General features: G+C 36.3%; 1 protein-coding gene across 4 annotated transcripts; it reads left to right on the forward strand.

Moving 5' to 3' along the window:
* The first annotated feature begins 114 nt into the window (after positions 1 to 114).
* Positions 115 to 7,224, forward strand: LOC122313139 (disease resistance protein At4g27190-like). 4 transcript variants are annotated; one of them, XM_043127884.1, is made up of 5 exons: positions 115 to 3,748; positions 4,204 to 4,689; positions 4,901 to 5,384; positions 5,671 to 6,473; positions 6,953 to 7,224. In XM_043127884.1, the coding sequence occupies exon 1, from the start codon at positions 960 to 962 to the stop codon at positions 3,540 to 3,542; it is 2,583 nt and encodes an 860-aa protein (XP_042983818.1). In that variant the 5' UTR covers positions 115 to 959; the 3' UTR covers positions 3,543 to 3,748; positions 4,204 to 4,689; positions 4,901 to 5,384; positions 5,671 to 6,473; positions 6,953 to 7,224. The 4 variants fall into 4 exon arrangements, with proteins under 4 accessions (XP_042983818.1, XP_042983819.1, XP_042983820.1 ...); XM_043127885.1 differs by having other exon boundaries at positions 115 to 574; positions 686 to 3,748; positions 4,204 to 5,384; XM_043127886.1 differs by lacking the exon at positions 4,901 to 5,384.
* Positions 7,225 to 13,228: the final 6,004 nt, after the last annotated feature.

Genomic DNA, 13,228 nt, shown 5'->3' on the forward strand with positions numbered 1-13,228 from the left:
GAATATGTACGTGAACTTGCTTTTTGAATTTTGAGTTTTTCTTCCCTACCACTACTAACAAAGTGGCCTTAACTAATGAAAAGAAAAAAATGGGTTGGAAATGTGCTCCAACCTCGACTGTAACGTCGTGCATCATGTAGAATTAGCTTAGTGCTTAAGCATGAAGAGGCTGCACTTTCTATATGATGTTCTCAAGAATACTTAGAAGAGGCATCCAGATCATTAGCTTTAAGGGGCTAGCTTCACATTTTAGAGCATCATGTTCGAATATCTCATCAAGTCTCAATCATGGCTAGGCATCTAGAGAATTAGCTTATGGCTTAAGCATTAATATCAGCAACTTGAACTTTTTAGGGCATCATGTTCGATTGCATTACAAGATGTAGCTTTCTCTATGTGCTTCTTCTTTTTTTTCCATTGTGATTGATTGCTCTAATTACTGCTTGCTTTTAATTCCCTCCATCATTCACTCTAATTCACACCACATAAAGTTAGTCATATTGCCATCTCCACCACACTATTAATGTTTCACTGCAGAAAAGCTCATGATCATGATGATGTCACTAAAATAGAGGTACGTAGTCGCTCGATCGCTTCTTGTGTCCATCTCCGATGTGGTTTTCACAACATATTCTAGTAATTATCTTACCACCTCATGTTTACACGTTTGAATGTTCGGCACAAGGCTTGACTGGAGGGCCTGAACATGAAGATCGGAAGATATGTATTGAGTACTGAATGATCGATAGAGTTACCCACTGTGTTTGACCACATCAACATTTCTGATATGTTCCTTTCTGCAAGAATTTATTTCCTTGTTTTTCCATGTGCTTTCTTGTCATCCTAGTGTCAAGTTCTATCTTCCTTGGTTTTGAGTTTGTCTAACGCGCAAAATTCTTTGAAGTTCTTTCTTTTTTTTCTTTTTCAAAAAAAAAAAAAAAAAAAAAAACGAAACAAGAATGGAGGTCGTTGCTGCAATTGCAGCGACAATCGTAGAGTACACTATTGGACCAGTTGGACAATGGCTATGTTATTCATGCCGCTATGGCAGCAACATGGAGGATCTAAAGAATCAGGTAAAGAGTTTGCAGGATGCTAAAAGTAAGGTGCAACACTCCATTTATGCTGCTATAAGAAATGGTGAGGAAATTGAAGATGATGTCAACACGTGGTTGACAAAGGCGAGTGTGATTACAGAATTGGCCACCAGGAAAATTCGTGAAGGTGAAGAAGAAGAAGTAGAGACGAGGAGCTCTAATATTGGGGCATGCCTGAACTTGAAGCAACGACATCAGCTAAGCCAAGAAGCAAAGAATATAGTGGGAAATATTGCTGAACTTCTTAAGAATGGAACCTTTAACAAAGTTTCTTATCGTCCTGCTTTAGAAGTTGGAATGTGGGCGACTACAAGATACATGGATTACGTGAACTTGCAATCGAGAATGTCAATTGCAAAGGGAATTATGGAGGCATTGGGAGATGCTAATATCAACAAGATTGGTGTATGGGGGATGGCTGGAGTTGGAAAAAGTACATTGATGAGAGAAATTGTCAGGAAAGTCAATAAAGAAAAGTTATTCGATGAGGTGGCTATGGTAATCGTGTCAGAGAGTCCAGATTTAAGGCGAATTCAAGGAGAGATTGCGGACACATTGGGTCTAAAGTTTGATCAAGAGACTGAAAAAGGGAGAGCAAGTCAACTACAAAGGAGGCTATCGAAAGACAAGAAGATACTTGTTATTTTGGATGATATATGGAAGCCACTTGATTTGGTGGAAATAGGAATTATTCCTTCTGAAAGATGCAAAATAGTACTGACATCTAGAAATCGAGATGTATTAACTTGCAGAATGGGCACCCAAAAGGATTTTGAAATTCAAACTTTATTGATAGAAGAAGCATGGGACTTATTTGAGAAGATGGCGGGTGAATCTGTCAAAGATCCTAATGTGAGAGGCATAGCAACTGAGATAGCTAAAGAGTGTGCAGGTCTTCCTATTGCTCTTGTAACAGTTTCAAATGCCTTAAAAAATAAGATTTTAGGTGAATGGAAGGATGCCCTGCGCCAGCTAAGAAGACTGGTTCCTAGACACGTCACAGAAATGCTAAAAAGAGTATATTCTCCTATAGAGTTGAGTTACAAGAAACTTGAGTCTCAGCAGCTTAAATCCCTCGTTTTACTCTGTGCTCAACTCTCACCCTTTGTTTTCTATCGTGACTTGTTGAAGTATTGTTATGGTTACGGCTTTTTTCATGATGGCATTGATACATTGGAAGAAGCAAGAAACATGCTAGATACACTACTTGGTAAACTAAGAGACTCTTGTCTGATACTAGAAAGTTTCATTCATGGATTTCGAATGCATGATCTTGTTCGTGATGTCGCTACAATAATTGCATCGGAGGATCATAATATGTTTGTTGTCATCAGAGACGATGGTGGGCTAAGAACATGGCCGGAAGTAGATTCATTCAAAAGATGCGAAGCTTTCTCTCTTCTTGGTGGAGATATCAATCAACTTCCCAATGAAATGGAATGTCCCGAATTAAGATTCTTTCATCTCTGTTTAGAAGATCGTTCATTGCAGATACCGGACACTTTCTTTCAAGGGATGGACAAGCTCAATGTTTTAGATTTGACAAAAACACAACTTCCATCACTTCCTTCGTCTCTTCTTCTCCTTAGAAACCTACAAACATTGTGTTTGGATCAATGCATGTTGGGAGACATATCTGGGATTGGAAAACTCAAGAATTTAGTAATTCTTAGTCTTCTTCGTTCTGACATTTCAAAACTACCAAAAGAAATAGCGTCGTTGGTTCATTTGCGGTTGTTAGATTTGAGCAATTGTTCCAAACTCGAAATGATTCTCCCAAATGTCATATCAAGTTTGGTCAAATTAGAAGAGCTATATATGGGAAACAGCTTTGTTCAATGGGAGGATGAAGGTCTCAATGATGAAAGAAAAAATGCCAGCCTTGCTGAGCTCAATCATTTGTCAAAATTGACAAGTTTAGATATACAAATTCCAAATGTCAACAATCTATCGAAAGATTTAATGTTCGAAAAGTTGGAGAGATACACAATATGCATAGGAGATGTTTGGGACTGGATTGATAGTACTGGACGAACCTCGAGAAGACTGAAACTCAAGTTCAACCCAAGCTTTCAACTGCAGTCTTGGGTCAAATTGCTATGGAAGAGAGTGGAAGATCTTCGTTTAGATAAGTTAAATGGTGTTGAGAGTGTCATACCCGAAATGGATAGAGAAGGACTTCAACAACTTAAGCATCTTCATATCGAAAATAATGCTGAGCTTAAGTATATCCTTAACTTGAGGACACCGGTTATTGCGTTTCCTACCTTGGAGATGTTCGTTCTCGAGAATATGATTAGTTTAGAAGAAATATGTCATGGCAAACTTCGATTAACATCCTTCAAAAACTTGAGAGTTTTAAAGGTGATAAGCTGTGATAAATTAAAATATGTCTTCTCATCATCCATTGCCAGGGCCTTCCATTACTTGAAGAATTGGAGGTAAAACATTGCAACAACATGGGTGCTATAGTCAAGAAAGAAGAAGAACAGGGAATAGAAGATGGAGATATGATCTTGTTTCGTCGACTGGAAACCTTAGTGCTAGAAGATGTTCCCAAGCTTGTGAGCTTCTTGAGCACAAAAAATTCATTCATGAGGGATGGTGGAGAAATCAGCCATGATCCTGACGTGCCACTTCTACATGATCAGGTACAACAATAGACATTTGACTTCAAACTCACACATGAATACGACACAACAGTTGACTTAAAGTTATGAAATTTTGAAATTTGGCATATGTTTTCTAGTGTTTATCATAAAAGCTTTTGTACCCAAAAGAAAGTAATGAATAGTTTTGGATGCACTTCCAACATGGGAAAATAAGAACATACAAATCAAATAATAACACAAAATCAGTACTTGCACTCGATCCACCTTTGAACATAAGGATTTTCCCCCCTAAATAAGTTGTACTCTATAATGAAACGGAAGGCACCCTCCAACTGAATGTCATATATATTGATTTTTTTAATGAACCATTGTTTCCAAATTAGTACTATCTTTGTACTATTCCCCTGTTTAATCTTGCATGCGTGTTTTCAAATTCTAAGCATAGAGATCTTTGGCATCATTGATTGATACATGACATGACATTAATTTTGCAGGTTGCCTTCCCTAATCTGAAAATACTTCATCTTTGTGATCTACCCAAAATAAAGCACCTCTGGAGTAAAGACTCTCAAATAATTTTCATGTTTCAAAATTTACAAGTAGTAAATGCTTGGAGATGTGAGAGTTTAAAAAGCATATTTCCAGCTTCCATTGTTAAATATCTCGAGCAATTGAAGGAAATTGTGATTGTTGGGTGTGGGGTGGAGGAAATTGTGGCAGTCGAAGGAGGAGGAGATCAAGCAATAGTAAGGTCGTTGGTGTTTCCTCGAGTGACTTGTCTGCATCTTATACATTTATCGAGACTCAAGTAGTTTTACCAAGGAATGTATATTTCAGAATGGCCAATGTTGGAAACTTTGTTGGTTATTGGTTGCGAGAAAGTTGAGATATTGGCTTCTGGACTTGTGAGCTTTCAAGAAACAGTTAAAGCAAGCCCACCTGAGATGTGCATTAAACAACCCCTTTTCTTGGTAGATGAGGTACAAGATTAATTTATAAATTAATTTTTTTAACAACATAATATAATACTAAAATGAAGTTGTCATCATAGTCTATAAATAGATAGTATAAAAATAAATTTATAAACTGACGTAAGTTAATGCATGTAATACGTCATATTGTAATAATTAAACTGGTGTTGTTATCATGGGATGTGGTATTTTTTAACTACTATTCAGATGAATTTTACAGATGTCATTTAGGAGCTTGGAGACATTGCATCTTGTGCAAATGGATAAGTTGGAAATTTTATGGCACGATCAAGTAGCTGCGAGTTCCTTTTCCAATACTCATCTATTAATGGTTATTGGTTGTGAAAATCTTTTGCGCATCTTTCAATCTAATCTGCTTACAACATTCTAAAGTCTAACTTCTCTACATATAATGGATTGTGGTTTGTTGGAAGCTATTTTTGAACGACATGATGCTTTAACAGTCTCAGTGGCTACAAGTCTCACGCAATTGGAGCATCTTACTAATATGACTCTATCCAATTTGCCAAAACTCAAGTGGTTTTTAGAAGGGGAGCATACTTTGGAATTTCCATCTTTGAAACAATTGCAAGTTTTGAGATGTGACAAAGCTAATTTTTTTTGCTACAAAATATTTGAAAATAAGTCATCGGAGCAGCCAACTTGAGACCTGCATTCAACAACCCATTTTTGTGGTTGAAGAGGTAACAACCCAATCAACTACTCTTGTATGAATCCCTCAATGACTGGGTTTTTCAACCCAATCATTAATTCTACAAAATGGAAAAAACAATATGATCTACTTAACTTTAGGCTTGACGTTCGAACTTAAGACCCTAGTTTTGATAGCATATGAAATCACGACTTATCTAAAAAATTCAAGCTGATAAGAAAAAATATATTTAGTTATTTATATATATTTTAACCATAAGAATGCTAACTACTCATCTTCTCTTTAATTTGTTTATTAATGTTTTGATTCTTTTATAGGTTACGTTCCCAGACTTGGAGGTTTTGATATTGAACTTCGAACAAAGTACCCTATGGCCTAGAAAGTTTTCAGGTTTTGCACCATCCTTTCTTGTAAGATTACAAAATCTGTCGGAACTTCAGGTATATTATAGTGGGTGGGAAGAAATATTCTCGAATGAACTTCTTGATCGAGAGAAATTAGTGCCACGACTAAGAAAACTCGAGATCCATTGTCTACCTATGTTAACACATTTGTGGAAAGGAGACACACATGAGCCATGCCCAATCTTTCATACTCTCGACATACTTCAAGTGTCACAATGCGCTAAATTGAAAAGTTTAATGCCACATTCGGTATCTCTTCAAAATTTGACAAATCTAAAAATATCGAATTGTCATGGATTGATCAATTTAGTAACATCCTCAACAGCCAAAACTCTGGTGCAACTCAAGAAAATGACTATAAGCAAATGCAAAAGGATTACAGAAATAGTAGCAATCGAGGATGGTGAAGCAAATGTGATGCTTACTTTCAACAACTTAACATACTTGGAACTTAATTGATAGCTTGCCAAACCTGGCAAACTTTTGCTCCAAAGGTTATATATTCCTTTGTATTGTTTCCATCTCTCGAGAAAGTAATTATGAGATGTTGCACCGAGATGAAGACTTTCTGTCACGGAGTCGTAAGAGCACCAAAATTGAAAAGTGTACAAGCAACAGAAGATGAAGATGATTTACCTTGGGAGCAAGACCTCAATACCACCATACATTGGCTTTGGGAGGGAGATTATGATACTCGATTGTTATTTACGTAAAAGGTAAGCGAGCGTATTCACAATTTCCCACACAACAATATGCACATCAAGTACAACTTATATCAGTATATTGGTATTCTAAACTTTGCTAGTAAACACTGTTAAAGCATCTAGAAAGCAATGCACACCAAAAAAATTAAAGATAAGGCCAAGCTAAAGCAGCAAGATAAAGATCATATCTTGCCAAATCAAAATTAATGGTGATGATGAAACTATTATTATATATGTAATACTAAACAATTACAGCTACTCTTAATATACAAATCATATGCATATGGCTTTGATCTTAATCAAGAGAGGAAAAAAAATTTCAATCATTCTCATTGTTCATTTGTGGTCGATCTAGAAAGATATGCATGGAAATGCATTTTTTTCTTTAATTCTTCTATGGAAACCTAGCATCCTTAGTATTGATACATTAATAATGTTTGATGTTGCTTTTATCATCTATATATATAAAATGTTGTTTTCTGTGAAGCAAGGTTGAGAATTCTAACGAAGAAGAAAATCATCAGCCATAGTATGCAGCAGCTGGAATCATGATGTCGCTTTCCAACATAGAGTTTGTTGAACCAATAATCACGTACATTTCTTTCAATCATTCGAAGTCAATTGGGCGGGCAGGGAACTTTCATTCCCGTTGTTAGAGAAATAAAGCATATATAGTTGATTTATGGTACTTGCTTGATCTTTTATTTATGTGGCTTCTATATTTGCATGAAAGAATGTCAATAAAATAAAAACATTATGTTGACATTATACGTAATTAATGGTTTGATGCAGTCCTCATGAATTAGTGTCGTAAACTCTCATACCTGCATGACTATTATTTCTCCGTATGTTCGATCATTTCGCTTTTGGACAAGAATTTCATTGTGTTGGTAATTCGTGCGTTGTAATTGATTTTCTTTTGATGCTATAGACAACAGAGAATCAGGTAATTTCGACTCTGGTGATGGAAAATGGTCATTTTTGTTGGTTGAAAAGTTCTCCTTAAAAATGGGGATTGATACTCATTTCTCTTGCTTCTTTTCAAAATAAATATGCAGACTTGTATATCCTAATATTACTGCTGTAAATATATATCTCACGCAAATGTAAAGTTGTTATAAAAATGTAATCGGTCATTCGTTCATAATAATAATAATAATAATAATATTATTATTATTATTATTATTATTGGCATAATAATACACTTATCAAAGGCTTGCATATTCTAATATTTTATGTAGCATTATTCCTTTTTTTTTTTTAGACAATGTATTACATTTAGTAATTTCTTATAGTTCTTTTTTTAAACTCTAAAATGAATTTTGAAGAGATATATGTTCAAATCTATCAATGCTCCAAGTAAGGGACCCGATAAACCTACCAAGACAAAAGTAAAGAATCTCTACACGGTGACAGCTCACTAAAAGTGAATATGAATAGCCTGCAATCCAGCCTTGTATCAAGCTGATTATTTCCACTCATTTACTTGATGACTCTATATATATTACAGCAAATGTGTATGACATGTGTGTGCAATAAAATATATTCTTTTGCAATTTTAAAATCTAGGTCCTACAAGATTTCATAATAGTCGTGATCCATGTTTAAATATGAACCCACTATGTAATAAGCTGTCTTTAATTGTTGGAATGGACTCGGTTCATTCTAAAATAATTATTGATGAGATTAACAATATTTTAATTTAATATAAAAAATTTAAATTCATCTTAACTTATTTTATATATTTAAAAATATTTTTTAATTTATTTATATTCAATCACATTTGATTAAAATAAGTTAAAATAAGTTAAGATGTTTATATATAGTAATATTTTATAAGTTAAATAATAACATTTGATTAAAATTTATAAAATATTACTATTTATAAATATTATCCCAATATTCAAAAAGCATGCTTAATTTTTACACTTGGTGACTAGCTCATTTTTGCGCAACGTTTTTTAGTGGCCCGTAGGTAGGGGTGCTATTCGCCCCCTACGGGGCAGGGCCACCCCTTCTCCGACCCCCGCCCACGCATGAACAGGGGATTGGATTTTTTCCCCAGACTCCGCCTCCGTCCATGCGGGGGCAGAGTACCCCATCGGCTGACGGGGGTGCGGAGGTGGACCTCTAGTCGTCTGCCCTCTGCTCTTCCCCTCCCCTCGCCAACATACACTCATATCTCTCTCCGTATTTGTCGTTCTCTCTTTCTTTTTATATTTTTTGGCGGATCACTAACATCTCAGAGCCTTGCACAACGGAAACCACTCGAACCATTCTATCCTCCACGTCGCCCACCAGTCTCGGCACAACTTCGAAAACCACCTCCACGCACAACACCCCAATTCGTAACTTTCACGTCGTGCATGTACTCTTCCACCTCGCTTCCACGCCGAATCACTACCTTGTTAACCACACGGAAATACTCTGTTTTCTGGTTTCCTAAACAAAGGAATTGGCTTTCCACCTTGAGCGCCCCCTCCATCTCAAAATCACCGTAAGCCTCCTTTCACTAGCTGCACCCAACACTCCTCCGCTCCTTCAGACACTGAAAAAAGAGCTTAGGCACCACCGTACAGATCACCAACCTCTAACTAACCCACTACCAGCCAACGTGAAACCGATAACCACCACACTGCCTTCCGTCGCTTCTGGCCGCACTGTGTCTCCCTTCTCTGCTCGCTCTACTCTAGTGCACTACCACACAAGCGTCTTTGTGCCACCGTAACCAGCTTCCAGCCGCCACCTTTCTCCATCTCTGTAAGTCACCGCTCGAAAACTCTTTGATTTTCTGATTTGAGCTGCTGTTAATTTCAGGTTACATCTAATTTACCGTGATAGAAGAAGAAGAAAAGGTGGAAGCTTGATTCGGGAAGAAGGATATCGAAGAGCTAGGGCAAATGAGACACAGAAAAAGAATTGGGCATTTCATATGGGACATCTAAACGGTGCATATGGAGGAGGCCTTATCTATGTAGGGGGATGGAGGGGGACGGAGGGGGCCTTATATATGCAGGGGCGGGGCGGGAGTTTTACAGGGTGGGGTTGAGCCCCCTCCGTCCCCCGCCTCCGCAGCTCCCCTTCTTACGGGGCGGGGCGAACGGTGCGGTGCAGCGGGTGGCGGGCACCCGCTGCCAACCCTTACCCGTGGGAGCTTTTTCCTCCTAGATTCTCGATCCACGCTATTTACGTACAACGTTATTGACAATTAATGTTCTTGTACCATATCCGTTTGTTTCCTAATTTGTTCCACCCGACAATTTTATCGTAGTCCATGAATCCCCTCGACTTTTTAGTTGTCAGTTGATTAGTTTTGATGGGCCTAAACTATTACCAATTACTGTTTAAATCTATTTTTTAACTCATTATTTATTGTCTCACAGTTGGTTCCTCTTGTTTTGTGGGTCGTACAATTCCTACTCTGTCGTATATGCTTGTTTTTTTTACTGGTGTTTTATCTATTTCTCGACGGCAGAGTCAAATTTGAATTAAGCTAAATGAGTTTATTAAACTATACAAGTGCATAAAATTCGACTTCTATAAACTCTTATAAATTATAATAATTTCATATTTATTATTACTACTGTGCTATCTCTATATTTATAATAAGAATCATTTATATATTTATTTAGATTAAAAGAAATTATGTTTCTAATACTAAACCCATTAATTAAATCATTAATATATATATATATACAAACTTTATAAAAATATTAGTACAAGAAAAATACTAATTTTATTTTTAAAAATTATAAAAAAATTTACTTTTTAATTGATATGTTAAAAAATTATGAAATTTAAAACTCTTAAGGGATCAATCCATTTCTTATTTTAATTAGAATCGCAGTTAGCTAGATTCTTTTATAACCACATGATCACGTTCACATTATTTTGATGTAGATGAAATGAGATGAAAATTTTGTGAATAGTTATAACTTAGTTTGTAAATAATAGTGACATAGATTGAGTTGAGAGATAAGATGATAATTTTGTGAATAACAATAAGATAGTTTGTAAATGAGATAATTTAAATTAAGTATTTTTTGAGTTTTAAAAAATGAGAAAAAAATTAAATAAAAATATTATAAAATTAAAATGTTATTAGAATATAATTTTTTAATATAATTATTATTTTAGAATTTTAAAACATTGAATTGTTTTTTATTTTTTATTTGAAAGTTTGAAAAAATTGTAATAATTAGTTTAAAAGTATTTGTATTTAAGTGATGTTTTTAAATAAAATGAGAGAAATTGAGATGAGATGAGATGAGATAAAATATAATAAAAATTATTTTTAAATATCTCTTAAAATGAAATAATTAAAAATGAGATAAGATAGAATAAAATAAGAATGACTTTTGATAAGAGTAGGATGGATTTGGTAGAGAAATATTTTGATATTTTTGTTCAACTTGTCAAAATCCATACGTATCGAATCTGATTAATACATTGAACTTCACTCTTTGGATTTATATCCAAATCTATTTTTTAACTCATTATTTATTGTCGCACAGCTGATTCTGCTTGTTTTTTGTCGGTATCATAAAAAATAAATAAATAATAAAATAAAATAAAATAATAATTATATTTAAGAAAAATTTATAAAAATTTTACTTCTTTACATATCAAATATGTTAAAAATTATTAAATTTGATATTAAAAAAAAATGAATTTGGCAAAATGAATTTTATATTTAAAATTATAATTACATGGAGCACGATTCTTCCTACTAGAAGATCAGACGCCGGCTTTGGGTGACCAAGGCATTTCTCTGTTCTTCCTGGAGGTGTATTGGTAGTTTGGTACTTCACTGGTCTTGTGGAATGAAACCTTAGGCAAATGGAGAGTCATTTTGCCTCTGTACTCTCACTGCAAAAGTCTGAAAGTATAGAGAGGTGCATTCCTCTTGACTCCATCTTTGCTTTTCTTATCTTTCCTAGGTGACTCTCGTACTCCCCAAGGACTCCAGCTCTCTGTTGTATATTCACTTCCCAAGGAAATCCTTTAATCTAAAGAAGTTTAGTTTGTCATACAAAACATATTAATTAAAGAGTAATGCTTATTGAACCAATGAACGATAGATGTGAAGGTTTGAGTGCCTTCTCTTCTCTCGGGAGTTAGAGTGAGGTTCCAATGCTTCTGCCTTGGGCAAAAACTTGAGTCTCACTTTGTGTGAGTCAGTCTCAACGTGGGAGCTAATTAGAATGGAGGTAGATGAACTTGCTAACAGATGGGAGAGACTACAGCTTTCAAAAGAGGAAAGCTCTTTCTTCCATGTCAAACCAGAAGAAGATGTGGAGGGAGGGAGGCGTGGAAAGGATAGCATCATTGGAAGAGCTTTAACTGAAAAGTTAGTCAATAGTGAAGGCTTCAAAGTAACCATGTCCCAAATCTAGAGGTTACAGGGATGGGTAAGATTCAAGGAATTGGGTGACCAATGCTTCTTGATTGAGTTTCAATGCATAAAAGATAAAGAAAAGGTTCTGAGTGGGAGGCCATGGTTCTACGACAGAAGCTTACTGACCCTACTGGAGGTTGATGAATCTGTCTCGATTAATGCTCTACACTTTGAATTTGAACCATTATGGGTGCAACTACACAACTTGCCACTTGCAGCAATGAATGAAGATTTTGGGACCCAATTTGCATCATCAGTTGGTCATGTGATCAGAGTGGAATCAGAGTCGGAAGGATTAGCATGGGGAAGGTGTATGCGTGTAAGGGTGGCTGTGAACCTTCATAAACCATTGTTGAGAGGGAAGTGGTTAATGTTCGATAAGCAGAAACACTGGATCTCTTTCAAATATGAAAGACTCCAGAATTTTTGCTTCCACTGTGGTGTGCTGTATCACAGAGGAAAGAGCTGCTCAAGACCACGTTTTGAGCATCAAGGTGAAGAGCAAACAGTGCAGCAATTTGGAGCCTGGCTCAGAGCTCATCCCAAGAACACAAATATCTTCGACAACCACAAATATGGTGGTTCAGAGGCTCAAAAGCAGTATCAAGGGGATCGGCAGAGAGGAAGATGGAGAGATGAAGGAGGAGAACATGGCCTGAAGGAGCAGGTAGAGCAACAGGACTCTCCAGGTGAACAGAAGAAGGCTACAGTTGATAAACTGAGAAAGGACACGCCAGACCTTGATGGGCATGGGTTGACAGAAGGGTATGGGTTGACAGTAGGTTGCTCAAGAAAGGAAATCAGAGATCCCCAAGACAACGTGACTTTACAGAAAGGTTTAGTAGAAAGTCAAAAGAAAATTTCAAAACAACCCCTAGAACTGCATGAGGTGCATATCTCTGTAGCTAGACCTGAGGCTAAAGAGATGGTGGGATATCACACTAGGATGGAACTAGATTCAGAAAAACCAACCTGGAACCTAACACAAAGCATGGAAACTGCAGCACCAAGATCCAAGTCAGAACCAAGTTGAGTGAGGTTCTACCAGGAAGGGTGGACTGCAATGAACCTGAACCAACTGACAAGAGGACAAAAGGTGGGAAGTGGAAAAGGAAAGCTCGAGGGGAACACATCCAAACAGAAAGAACTTCAAGTGAGGCTCTTGCTGATCTAACAAATTATAATCTGAGAAATGCAAGAAAGGAAGATAGAGAAAGGAAGAGGCATAGAATCTTTAATGAACACATTTCCAAAAGAACAAAGAAACTTGAAGAAGCTAATGAAAACTGTACCCCAATGGCAGAGGCTGGATCCCAGCCCTGCCAAGAACAATAAGCATCTTGGTGTGGAACTGCCGAGGGCTTGGGAA

Source organism: Carya illinoinensis, chromosome 6 (genome assembly GCF_018687715.1).
Source record: "Carya illinoinensis cultivar Pawnee chromosome 6, C.illinoinensisPawnee_v1, whole genome shotgun sequence".
NCBI classification, from domain to species: domain Eukaryota; kingdom Viridiplantae; phylum Streptophyta; class Magnoliopsida; order Fagales; family Juglandaceae; genus Carya; species Carya illinoinensis.

Excerpts from the sequence above, each read along its gene's own strand:
- LOC122313139 (XM_043127884.1), top strand. The coding sequence starts at position 960 with ATGGAGGTCGTTGCTGCAATTGCAGCGACAATCGTAGAGTACACTATT.